Source organism: Salvelinus alpinus, chromosome 20 (assembly GCF_045679555.1).
Source record: "Salvelinus alpinus chromosome 20, SLU_Salpinus.1, whole genome shotgun sequence".
NCBI lineage: Eukaryota > Metazoa > Chordata > Actinopteri > Salmoniformes > Salmonidae > Salvelinus > Salvelinus alpinus.
In genome coordinates this window covers 40,691,879-40,704,628 of record NC_092105.1, presented here as the reverse complement: position 1 = coordinate 40,704,628, position 12,750 = coordinate 40,691,879, and the positions used below count along the sequence as shown (strand labels likewise).

At 41.9% G+C, this 12,750-nt stretch overlaps 1 protein-coding gene across 1 annotated transcript in view; it reads right to left on the bottom strand.

Annotated features, from left to right (window-relative positions):
• The window catches only part of LOC139546883 (low-density lipoprotein receptor-related protein 2-like), a 60,066-nt gene that overhangs the window by 33,704 nt on the left and 13,612 nt on the right, over positions 1–12,750 (bottom strand). The window contains exons 8-18 of the mRNA XM_071355800.1: positions 12,553–12,681; positions 11,846–12,015; positions 7,014–7,237; positions 4,426–4,632; positions 4,074–4,276; positions 3,842–3,982; positions 3,463–3,666; positions 1,903–2,095; positions 946–1,071; positions 509–639; positions 72–209 (exon numbers count right to left, since the gene is read on the bottom strand). Coding sequence (XP_071211901.1) covers positions 72–209; positions 509–639; positions 946–1,071; positions 1,903–2,095; positions 3,463–3,666; positions 3,842–3,982; positions 4,074–4,276; positions 4,426–4,632; positions 7,014–7,237; positions 11,846–12,015; positions 12,553–12,681 — 1,866 coding nt within the window. The remainder of the gene's footprint in view (positions 1–71; positions 210–508; positions 640–945; positions 1,072–1,902; positions 2,096–3,462; positions 3,667–3,841; positions 3,983–4,073; positions 4,277–4,425; positions 4,633–7,013; positions 7,238–11,845; positions 12,016–12,552; positions 12,682–12,750) is intronic.

Here is a 12,750-nt window from a genome sequence, read left to right as displayed (position 1 = left end):
GTGATGGCCACATAGCTATCCTCCATAACATAAACACTGCAGGCAGGGAAAGCAATGAAAGAGGTGCTCACCGGTCTGGGAGTCGGAGTTGAAAGATTTGACGTGCATGATGTGGCTGATTCCCCTCCTGATGATGACCATCTCTCCCCCGTCAGTCTTGCGCACACGCACGATCCCACCCAGGCGCCAGTCAGTGAAATATGCATAACCTGGATGGGCCGAGCAGGAATGCTCATGAAAGTGAGACCCAGCGTTGAGAATATCAGGGCACGACCTACGACATTAGCTATTCTGTCTCTCATCACCAGTGAACTAATGTTTGAGATGACACGGTAATTGCCAATTCTAATGATCATTAATCGAGCATGTTTGACAAGTAGCAATGACATTTTAACGGTGAAAGCGTTTATACAATAACGAGGCAGCGTTACCTACAATTGATGGAATAGTGATGCATACCGTTCCCTATGCAAATTGAATTAATGAGACAATTTGAAGATTTAGTCACCTCCAAAGATGGTGAGACCAAAAGGATGTGAGATCTGAGTGATGCGGTCCAGAGACAGCCTGTTCCGTCCATCAAAGGTGCTGTGCTCGATCTTATCAAAGAAGGCATCCACCCAGTACAGGCGCATGGAGCTGGGGGGAGACAGGACCAGTGGAACAGTCAGACATTATTAAACACTGTTGCACAAACATATTGTCAGGAGGAGGATTAGTGAAGATCCTTCTGATAAGACGCTTAATGGGATCTTAGATGGGTGAACAAAAACACGACGTCAACTTATCACACATGGTGGCACAATGTTGCAATGTAGTGACAAAGACAATCCTAAGGATCTAATTTGTTATTCATTAAATTGCTATCTGTTTTCTTGACCGAGTTTTACTGGAAGAGGAAGAATGTCGTATTTTGAGGCCCTTCCTCTGAGACCTCTGGCTCACCTCCAGTCGATAGCCAGGCCGTTGGGCCAGCCAAGTGTAGTGTTAACAATCGACAGGGCATGTGACCCATCACACCAGGCCCTCATAATCTTCGCTGGACGATACCAGTCGGTCCAGAAAATATACCTGCCAAATAAAACATACACATTAACCAACACTCACACTTATATGGGACAATATTATAGTGTCTGTTTCACCTCAACCGAAGTAGACTCTGGCTTTAGGACCACTTCAAAATCTTCTATGAACTGAGAACTATAGACAGTTTATTTGAGAGCGCCACAGGGTTTTTCCGTTTAAGCTAAGTTCTTAGTGTCCACTACAATACTGGCCTTCATGCATCACTAATCTAGGCTATTGGACCTAGAGGCCTTATGATTTTGTAGCTATTGGAAATGTCCCACGAGCACTAAATAAAGACTCCTTTTATCAGGTTTGGGGTTTAAAGTGTGAACAATCTATGAATGAGCCGGTACCTCTCGCATTATGCTAGGTGTGACTAGACATAAGTGCTCAGTTTGCTAATGCTTTTTCATGTTCTTAATAGGCAGGGATCCAGGATGAAAACATGGGCCTCTGAGACCTGCTGGTTCTGGCTAATGCCCTCACTAAATTGTGCTTGTCCAGGAATATTTCGCCTACTTGACCGATTTCTCACACTATCTTTGTTTCCTTTTGACTTCCTATGGTGCTTTAAATTAATCTAAAGTAAATATAATCTGATTATCATTTATATTAATGAATTGAATAGAATCAAACATTTCAATGAGGATATTATTCTGTAAAAAGCATGCATTACTCGGTCAACATTCTTCATGCATCAACAAGGTACAGAACCCTATCATATCTGCTATATATCCCTCCATCTCTCATTTTTGTTGCCACAGTCAGGCTGGAAGTGGAACCAAACCTCTCTCCCTGACCCCTCCTCCTTAATCCCAGCCCAGCTGTATTTACCCAATCACAGGGTGCACCACGATGGACCTTGGGTTGTTCAGGTTGCGTATGATGGCTCTCCTGGACTGATCGGCCAGCTTCATGACTGAAATACTCCTGTAGCGCGGGTCTGTCCAGTAGAGGTTCTTTGAAATCCAGTCGTAAGCCAAGTCCTCCACGCTGTCCACTCTATTGGCAGCTAGCACCTCTCTGCCTGTGCAGATCAAAGCGGTGACACAGCCATTTAGTACAGAGATGAAAGAGGAACACATTTAAGTAAATAGACTGTCAGCTTGCATTTGCCCTATGTAGACGTGACAGAGAAAACTAGGGCTGGTCAACCCTATGTTGCAAGAACAACAAACACTGATCAGAGCAGTTTGTGGTTTCATTTTATCCTGAAATGCCTTTCTTCATGGATTTATCACATAAGTAACTTATTTTACAGGGCTATTGAGTCGTAAATTGGAAGATAAATTTCGTTTAATTCCAAAATGCTATATATACATTTTCAGCAATGTTGGTGAATTAGCTTTTATTGTTTAAAGAAATTATGAAAGAGATTGGTGTATTTTTACACTGGTAAATGGTGTTGTTCAATGACAGACATGTATTTGTTTAAAATCTATCAATTGATGGTTTCATTTCAGAGAGACAAATAACCATGTTTTTTTGCTAAATGCTATATATCTGCCTCGTTCAGAGAAATAAGTAGTACTGCTAGGTTTTACACAGTCAAATGTAACGAAAACTATATTTTTTATAAAGAAATATACAAATGATACAATATTTTTCAATACAGTAATATGAGATCTGTATGTAAAACTTTTAAAATTGACATTTTAGTCATGTAGATGGTCTAATCCAGAGCGACTTAAGTAAGTACATTCATCTTAAGACGGCTTGGAGAGACAAACACATAGCACAGTCAAATGTAGAGGATATAAACTTTCCATTCCAGCTAAACAATGGATATATAGTGTTTAGAAAAAAATCCAAAAATCTTACAAACACATGAAGGTACCCATAAGCAATAATTTCTGATGAATAAAAAAAAATTGGTGGTTATAGCGTTTTGGAAATAAACTCTTCAAATATTGAAGCTTCTACATCTTTTAGTAATTATGTGCTCAGTATTTGTTTTATCACATTCTGGAGCCTGATTTTGAGCTGTTACGTGATAGTTTCACTGCTGTCCATGCTCCTGTCCACTCCCTACCTCCCTTTCTACCTCCCTTCCTCCTTCCTTCCCTCCCTCCCCCATTGCACTGCCCGGCTCCATAAGGCACTCCTCTAACTGACGTGGTATAAGCTCGGCTGGATCACATGCTTGAGCTCTCTGCTTGAAAGGATATTATGTAGGGTTGTAAATATGGTTAAAAAAATAAATATAAAAAAATATTTCCATGATAGTAAATGAAAAGTATTTCTTCACATTCTAATAAATGGAGAAAAAAACACTCAGTGATTATGAACTAACAAACTCAGCAATAAAACAATATTTAACATAAATATTTCACTATTTAATTCTACATACATCGAGTCATCAATCCAACCAAATAAAATGTAGGATGCTCTCACCGGTGCCGTCCACTTTCTGTTTGTAGATGATGTCTTTAGCCGTGTCTGAGAAGAAGATAGCATTGTCTTCTGCGCTGAAGTCCACCCCAACGAAATAGGAGGGTGTTCCAGTGATAGGGAGGATAACATCCTCCTGAGAGGACAGGTTGAAGGGGATGCCTCGGACAGCCAGCTGGCTGGAGAAGAGCAGGAACTGCCGCACCACTGGAGAGAGAGAGAAGACATCCACCATAAACCTCCAGATAACACATCCTATGTTACACCACATTGGCACTCACAGTATAAAGAGCACATATAAAGGACACAGGACAGTAAAGTGTCAGGACAAAGTTCAACGTAAATAGGGAAAAGCTAAACGTGGTTTGTGTGTTGGCCTTACCAACACATCTCTTGCCATCAGCCTGCAGGTCGTAGCCCATGCGACACCTGCAGCGGTAGCCCAGCCCTTGGTTGTCTGACCTGTGGCTTAGAATACAGATCTGCTCACAGCCGCCCTTGTCTGCCCCGCAAGGGTTCGACACTGTAAACACAACACGCATACGCTCAGTCACTGACAGAACATACAGAGGTGGGACAGATCAGTGGAGTATTTATAGCAGTGACATGCTTACCATTTGGTTGTCTTAGTTGGTGTACCACTTGCACTCCATGTGGGGTCTGAGATGTAGTGTAGACCACCTGAGGGTTAGTGTCACTGAACTTGTTGGCTTTCATCACGGCCATCTTGGTCCAGTCAGTGAAATACACAATGTGCTCAAACATACTGATGCCAAAGGGGTGAGGAATCACAGCACCTCCATGAACCACTGTTTTCCTGAAAGGGGGATTATAAAACAAGGCTATATCCATCCCATTTTGACAGAGATCTGCATTGTTTTGCGTTCTTACATATGGTCTTCAGACATTTGGCCAAACAACATCTCATTTGAGCTCTTTCGTAGGGAAAATATCTGGTGTGCTTACCTATGAAGCCCATCATATGTGGTGGTTTCAATATAGTCGTAGCGGCTATCAACCCAGTAGACCCGCTTGGCATCAATATCCAGTGTGATCCCTGCTGGCCAGCCCAATTTAGTCCTGATGATCCCATAGCGATTGGTACCATCCATGTATGCCCGCTCCAAACCTGGCTCTCCATTCACAGAGTCCCAGTCTGAGAAGAACAGGAACCTGTGAATAAATGTATTTTGGTTTAGTTAGGTACAGGTTACCAGTACAGTAGGTTGCTATGTACTGGATGTAATATAGGACATTGGTAAACTGGATTTCAAGCAGCGAAGTTATTCATCCATCTAGCCATAAAACGACCTGGTAGTCTTAAACAAATCTACTTTGAAACAAAATTATACACCTCACACACATGGTTATGGTCTTAAAAAAGAAGACACCTGTAGCATGTCAGATATACAGTTGAAATCTATTACATTTTGAGTTTGCATCCCAATATTACACTTTATGTACAGTTGAAGTCGGAAGTTTACATACACTTTGCAAAAGTTTACAAAACTCGTTTTTCAACCAATCCACACATTTCTTGTTAACAAACTATAGTTTTGGCAAGTCGGTTAGGACATCTACTTTGTGCATGACACAAGTAATTTTTTCAACAATTGTTTACAGACAGATTATTTCACATATAATTCACTGTATCACAATTCCAGTGGGTCAGAAGTTTACATACACTAAGTTGACTGTGCCTTCAGAAGCTTCTGATAGGCTAATTGACATCATTTGAGGCAATTGGAGGTGTACCTTCAAACTCAGTGCCTCTTTGCTTGACATCTAGGGAAAATCTAAAGAAATCATCCAAGACTTTAGAAAAAAATGAAGACCTCCACAAGTCTGGTTCATCCTTGGGAGCAATTTCCAAATGCCTGAAGGTACCACGTTCATCTGTTCAATAGTGCGCAAGTATAAACACCATGGGACCACGCAACCGTCATATTGCTCAGGAAGGAGACGCATTCTGTCTCCTAGAGATGAACGTACTTTGGTGCGAAAAGTGCAAATCAATCCCAGAACAACAGCAAAGGACCTTGTGAAGATGCTGGAGGAAACAGGTACAAAAGTATCTCTATCCACAGTAAAACGAGTCCTATATCAACATAACCTGAAAGGCTGCTCAGCAAGGAAGAAGCCACTGCTCCAAAACCGCCATAAAAAAGCCAGACTACGGTTTGCCACTGCACATGGGGACAAAGATCACAGCTTTTGTTTTTGGAGAAATGTCCTCTGGTCTGATGAAACAAAAATAAAACTGTTTGGCCATAATGACCATCATTATGTTTGGAGGAAAAAGGGGGAGGCTTGCAAGCCGAAGAACACCATCCCAACCGTGAAGCACTGGGGTGACAGCATCATGTTGTGGGGGTGCTTTGCTGCAGGAGGGACTGGTACACTTCACAAAAGAGATGACATCATGAGGGGAAAAAAATGATGTGGATATATTGAAGCAACATCTCAAGACATCAGTCAGGAAATTAAAGCTTGGTCACAAATGGGTCTTCCAAATGGACAATGACCCCAAGCATACTTCCAAAGTTGTGGCAAAATGGCTTAAGGACAACAAAGTCAAGGTATTGAAGTGGTCATCACAAAGCCTGACCTCAATCCCATAGAAAATTTGTGGGCAGAACTGAAAAAACATGTGCGAGCAAGGAGGCCTACAAACCTGACTCAGTTACACCAGCTCTGTCATGAGGAATTGGCCAAAATTCCCCCAACTTATTGTGGGAAGCTTGTGGAAGGCTACCCAAAACATTTAACCCAAGTTAAACAATTTAAAGGCAATGCTACCAAATACTAATTGAGTGTATGTAAACTTCTGATCCACTGGGAATGTGATGAAAGAAATAAAAGCTGAAATAAATAATTCTCTCTATTATTATTCTGACATTTCACATTCTTAAAATAAAGTGGTGATCATAACTGACCTAAGAAAGGGACTTTTTACTCGGATTAAATGTTAGGAATTGTGAAAAACTGAGTTTAAATGTATTTGGCTAAAGTGTACGTAAACGTCCGACTTCAACTGTATATCACAGAAAAGTGAAATATAACAAAACTGCTGGACACAGAAACACAGAATTTTCGGCGGCTTTAAAAGAATTATGTTTATTAATTATGAAATTACGAAAAATATTACTAACATTCCACACATGAGGCCACAAGGTATTTGACTGCAGGAAAGTCCTACCAAAAGGTGAGACATAAGCAGATTTCCTTTTTTAATTGAATCTGAAACAGATACTCCTCTACCGTCTTTGTCTCTGGGTCTACAGGTGGGCCAGCCCTAAATCCCACCGAGGTAGAAGAAGTGTCTACATTTATTATCACTTCCTAATTTACCTGGAGCCACTTGGCCCAGTCTCCCCTCTCGAACAGTACTATTGGATTACAATGAGGCTCATCACTTTTAATACTGCTCACTAATCCCCCAGGACAATCTTCTAATCTCTCACCCTTATTACTTCCTACCGGTGCAGCATGAGAGAGAGACGGCGAGATAGAGGGATGGAGGGATGGAGGATGGGGAGGTCCCCTCTACTCACCCCACAGTTGGGTCCACGGCCAGCCCTCTTGGGTTTCCCAGATTCTCTGCGATCAGCGTCACCCGGTTTGTCCCGTCAAAATCCACCATGTCAATCCGGTTGACGCTTGCTTCCACCATATACAGTTTATTGTTCACCCAGTCCACGGCCAGGTTCTCAGGGTAGTCAACTGATACATTTAAAACCACCTGCATATTGGAACCGTCCATACTCACCGAAAAAACCTGCCCACAAAAGAAAGGATTGTTTTTAAGAGATTAGCCCTTTTGGTGGTTATGGCTCCAGAAAGACATGGAGATATAAAAAAGAGACATACCGAGAAACAGAGATGGGATATGTCACCACAATACCCATAAAATTAGAAGGAAATTACTATTATTAAGGCTGGGTTTTGGTTGTTTGTCTGACTTCCATCTTGTCTGTCTAGTAGCATTCTAGTAGCATATCTGGCATTACTCATCTCGTATGTATATACTGTTTTCTATACTATTCTACGGTATCTCATTCACTTAATAATGTTTACATATCATACATTACTCATCTCGTATGTATATACTCTTTTCTATACTATTCTACGATATCTCATTCACTTAATAATGTTTACATATCTTGCATTACTCATCTCGCATGTATATACCGACATCGCTCGTCCATATGTATATAGTCTTAATTCATTCCTACTTAGATTTGTGTGTATTGGGTATATATTGTGTAATTTGTTAGATATTAGTTGTTAGATATTTCAGGGAAGTTAGGAACCAATATACACAGGTAGTTAGGAAAGCAAAGGCTAGCTTTTTCAAACAGACATTTGCATCCTGTAGCACAAATTCCAAAAAGTACTTTAAAGTCCATGGAGAATAAGAGCACTTCCTACCAGCTGCCCACTGCACTGAGGCAAGGAAACACTGTTACCACCGATAAATCTACGATAATCAATAAAAAATATATATATTTTATTTTACCCCTTTTTTCTCCCCAATTTCGTGGTATCCAATTGCTAGTAGTTACAGTCTTGTCTCATCGCTGCAACTCCCGTACGGACTCAGGAGAGGCGAAGGTCGAGAGCCATGCGTCCTCCGAAACACAACCCAACCAAGCCGCACTGCTTCTTGACACAATGCACATCCAACCCGGAAGCCAGCCGCACCAATGTGTCGGAGGAAACACCGTACACCTGGCGACCTGGTCAGAGTGCACTGCACCCGGCCCGCCACAGGAGTCACTAGTGAGCGATGAGACAAGGATATCCTTGCCGGCCAAACCCTCCCCTGCGATGCAGTGCCTTAGACCACTGCGCCACCCGGGAGGCCGATAATTGAGAATTTCAATAAGCATTTTTCTACGGCTGGCCACGCTTTCCACCTGGCTACCCCTACCCAGGTCAACAGCTCTGCACCCCCCACAGCAACTTGCCCAAACCTCCCCCATTTCTCCTTCACCCCTACAAATCAGCCGGGCTAGACAATCTGGACCCTACTCTTTCTAAAATGATCTGCCGCAATTGTTGCAACCCCTATTACTAGCCTGTTCAACCTCTCTTTTGTATCATCTGAGATCCCTAAAGATTGGAAAGCTGCCGCGGTCATCCCCCTCTTCAAAGGGGGAGACACTCTAGACCCAAACTGCTACAGACCTATTTCTATCCTACCCTACCTACCCTGGCTGTCTTCGAAAGCCAAGTTAACAAACAGATCACCGACCATTTCTGTATGGTCGGTGATCTGACGACACCATTCTGTATACTTCTGGCCCTTCTTTGGACACTTTGTTAACAAACCTCCAGACGAGCTTCAATGCCATACAACACTCCTTCCATGGCCTCCAACTGCTCCTAAATGCAATCGCTGCCCGCACCCGCCTGCCTCACTACTCTGGACGGTTCTGACTTAGAATATGTGGACAACTACAAATACCTAGGTGTCTGGTTAGACTGTAAACTCTCCTTCCAGACTCACATTAACTTCTTATGGCTGCAGGGGCAGTATTGAGTAGCTTGGATGAAAGGTGCCCAAAGTAAACGGCCTGCTCCTCAGTCCCAGTTACAAATATATGCATATTATTATTAGTATTGGATAGAAAACACTCTGAAGTTTCTAAAACTGTTTGAATTATGTCTGTGAGTATAACAGAACTCATATGGCAGGCAAAAACCTGAGAAAGAATCCAACCAGGAAGTGTGAAATCTGAGGCGTGTAGTTTTTCAACTCATTGCCTATCGAATACACAGTGTCTATGGGGTCATATTGCACTTCCTAAGGCTTCCACTAGATGTCAACAGTCTTTAGAACCTTGTTTGAGGCTTCTACTGTGAAGTGGGGGCGAATGAGAGGGGATTGAGTCAGATGTCTGCCAGAGAGGCATGAGCTGACCACGCACGTTCACGTGATTGTTAGCTTGCGTTCCATTGCAATTCTACAGACAAAGGAATTCTCCGGTTGGAACATTATTGAAGATTTATGTTAAAAACATCCTAAAGATTGATTCTATACATCGTTTGACATGTTTCTACGGACTGTAACGGAACTTTTTGACATTTCGTCTGCACCTAGTGATCACGCCTCATTAATTTTGATTACTGGGCTAAACGCGCGAACAAAAAGGAGGTATTTGGACATCAATGATGGACATTATCGAACAAAACAAACATTTATTGTGGAACTGGGATTCCTGGGAGTGCATTCTGATGAAGATCATCAAAGGTAAGTGAATATTTATAATGCTATTTCTGACTTCTGTTGACTACACAACATGGCGGATATCTGTTTGGGTTGTTTTGGTCTCTGAGCGCTGTACTCAGATTATTGCATGGTGTGCTTTTTCCGTAAAGTTTTTTTAAAATCTGACACAGCGGTTGCATTAATCTGACACAGCGGTTGCATAACAGTTGTATCTTTTAGCAATGTTTATTATGAGTATTTCTGTAAATTGTGGCTCTCTGCAAAATCACCGGATGTTTTGGAACTACTGAACATAACGCGCCAATGTAAACTCAGATATTTGGATATGAATATGAACTTTACCGAACAAAACATACATGTATTGTGTAACATGAAGTCCTATGAGTGACATCTGATGAAGATCATCAAAGGTTAGTGATTAATTGTATCTCTATTTCTGCTTTTTGTGACTCCTCTCTTTGGCTGGAAAAATGGCTGTGTTTTTCTGTGACTTGGCTCTGACCTAACATAATCGTTTGGTGTGCTTTCGTCGTAAAGCCTTTTTGAAATCGGACACTGTGGCTGGATTTACAACAAGTGTATCTTTAAAATGGTGTAAAATACTGGTATGTCTGAGGAATTTTAATTATGGGATTTCTGTTGTTTTGAATTTGGCGCTCTGCAGTTTCAATGGCTGTTGACGAGGTGGGACGCCCACATACCCTAGTGAGGTTAATTGCTAAATTGTAATTATTTCGCCACTATGGCCTATTTATTGCCTTACCTCCCTAATCTTACTACATTTGCACGCACTGTATATAGATTTTTCTATTGTCTTATTGACTGTACGTTTGTTTATCCCATGTGTAACTCTGTGTTGTTTGTGTCGCACTGCTTTGCTTTATCTTGGCCAGGTCGCAGTTGTAAATGGGAACTTGTTCTCAACTGGCCTACCTGGTTAAATAAAGGTGAAATAAAAGATAAATAAATAAAAATCTATTACTGCACTGTTGGAGCTAGAAGCACAAGCATTTTGCTACACCTGCAATAACATCTGCTAATTTAAATTTTTTATTTAACCTTTATTTAACTAGTTAACTCAGTTAAGAACAAATTCTTATTTACAATGATGGCCTAGCACATTGGGTTAACTGCCTTGTTCAGGGGCAGAATTTTACCTTGTCAGCTCGGGGATTCGATCTAGCAACCTTTCGGTTACTGGGCCAACGCTCTATCCACTAGGCTACATGCCGCCACTAATCACGTGTATGTGACCAATTACATTTGATTTGATTTGGGGGCGGCAGGTAGCCTAATGGTGAGTGGTGCTGGTCAGGTATTATTCTGAAACCTCTACCCTACCGATTCAAAGATGGCACCAGTTTCTCAGGCTTGAAGCCTTGGCACCTAGGAAATGATAGTGCTCTTTACAGCTCTGGCTCATTTGAAATGAGATCCAGACATCTAAAAAGCAGGATTTTCAGCTGACCTGTTTAAAGAGAAACTGAAGATGTGGAAGTACCTTGCTAGTTTAACCTCCCTAGTTTGTTCACATGCCCTGTTTGTGCCCCCCCCCCCCCCACTTTAAATCAGCTGTCATTCTGCCATGGAGGTAGCTGATCTACACAGATGCCCCGCTCCTGGTACGTTCCTGCTTTTCAGCCTCATGGCTCGGGTTCAAACCATACAGAAGCCAAGAGACTGAACAAAGCCTTTGAGCTGGCCAAAGAATGCATATAACAGGGTGGACATGGTGAAAACAAATACTACACGATCACTTTGAAAATAAGAAAGTTTGAAAAAAGTACACAGAGCTATGTAAACATTGTACAAGTATATCAGACAGTATCAGTTTTCCTGATTAGATATTTTTCTACTTCCCCTTCATTATGAACCAGTCGTTTTGGAGCCATTAGGTCTGCCATTTGTACAGTATTAACAGTAGTGGTATCTTAAGAGATCTATCAAAGTATTCTCTCTCCTTTGAGGGGGGGCAGGTTCCTGTACAACTCAAGGATTTCCTTAAACAATGTCTTTCTATCTTGTGGACTGTAACTATGGTCTACTGTACAGGTAATTCTAGTGATGCACTGATTCCTTTAACAGGGCCAGAGGAAACCATTCATGATGGGGATTGGATGAAGTATTTGAGTATTCAAAGACCAGTATTACCTTGTTCTGAATAGTATCTGTCCAAAAGACTCTATTGAGGTGGAAGTGGAAGTCCACACCGACAACGACGCCTCTGTTCCGGGAATGGACCAGGGTGCGAGAGCTGTGCCCATGGATGTCACCAATCAGCAGGTCTCGGCCATTGGAGAAGATCAGCAAGGGTACTCCAGCTACAGACAGTAGACAAGGCAATCAGTAAGACAACAATATCAGACATTTCATAATCTCTGGTTAGAAGCATTTATTTTTTGACTTTACCTAAATAATGAGTAATGATTTTACACAGGAGTGGAAGAGGTAGTGAATAAAAAACTAAACATTTTAGTCAGTCAGCTTTGACACCTGATTCAAATCTAAATCTATGGTAGAACCTTTTTTATTTTCATTTAATCCATTTTATGTAATTTTTAGGAACCCATATGGCCAAGATAATTTGATCTGTATTACTAACAGAGAAAACATCTCCTTGCTGCTAGCCTCATGATCAAAGGCAACGGGGTCTGTCTCTTGGTCAATAGTCATTCACTGGTCCACAGAAGCAAACGACTGGCTAAAACAACACTCGGTGCGCAACAATGCACCAGAAAGCAGAGCAGGCTGGCAGGGGCTGGCAGATAGGAGGCTGGGCTGAGGGGCTGAAGGCTTTGGGCCTGGAAGAATGGGTTTGATATGTTGAAGTATATTGAAGCTCAACCATGGCCACTCACTTGAGATGTTAGCGCTGCAGTATCGGTGCTGCTCTAGGAAATAGCCATCTCGACAGCTGCAGCGATGGGTTCCCATCCTGTCTCCACAGAGCTGATCGCAGACGCCCCACATCGTACAGTCATCAAAGTCTTCACCCAAGAACAAAATTATAAAAAACTGAATGAGTCAAAAGCACACATCCCATATTCTACCTCCGG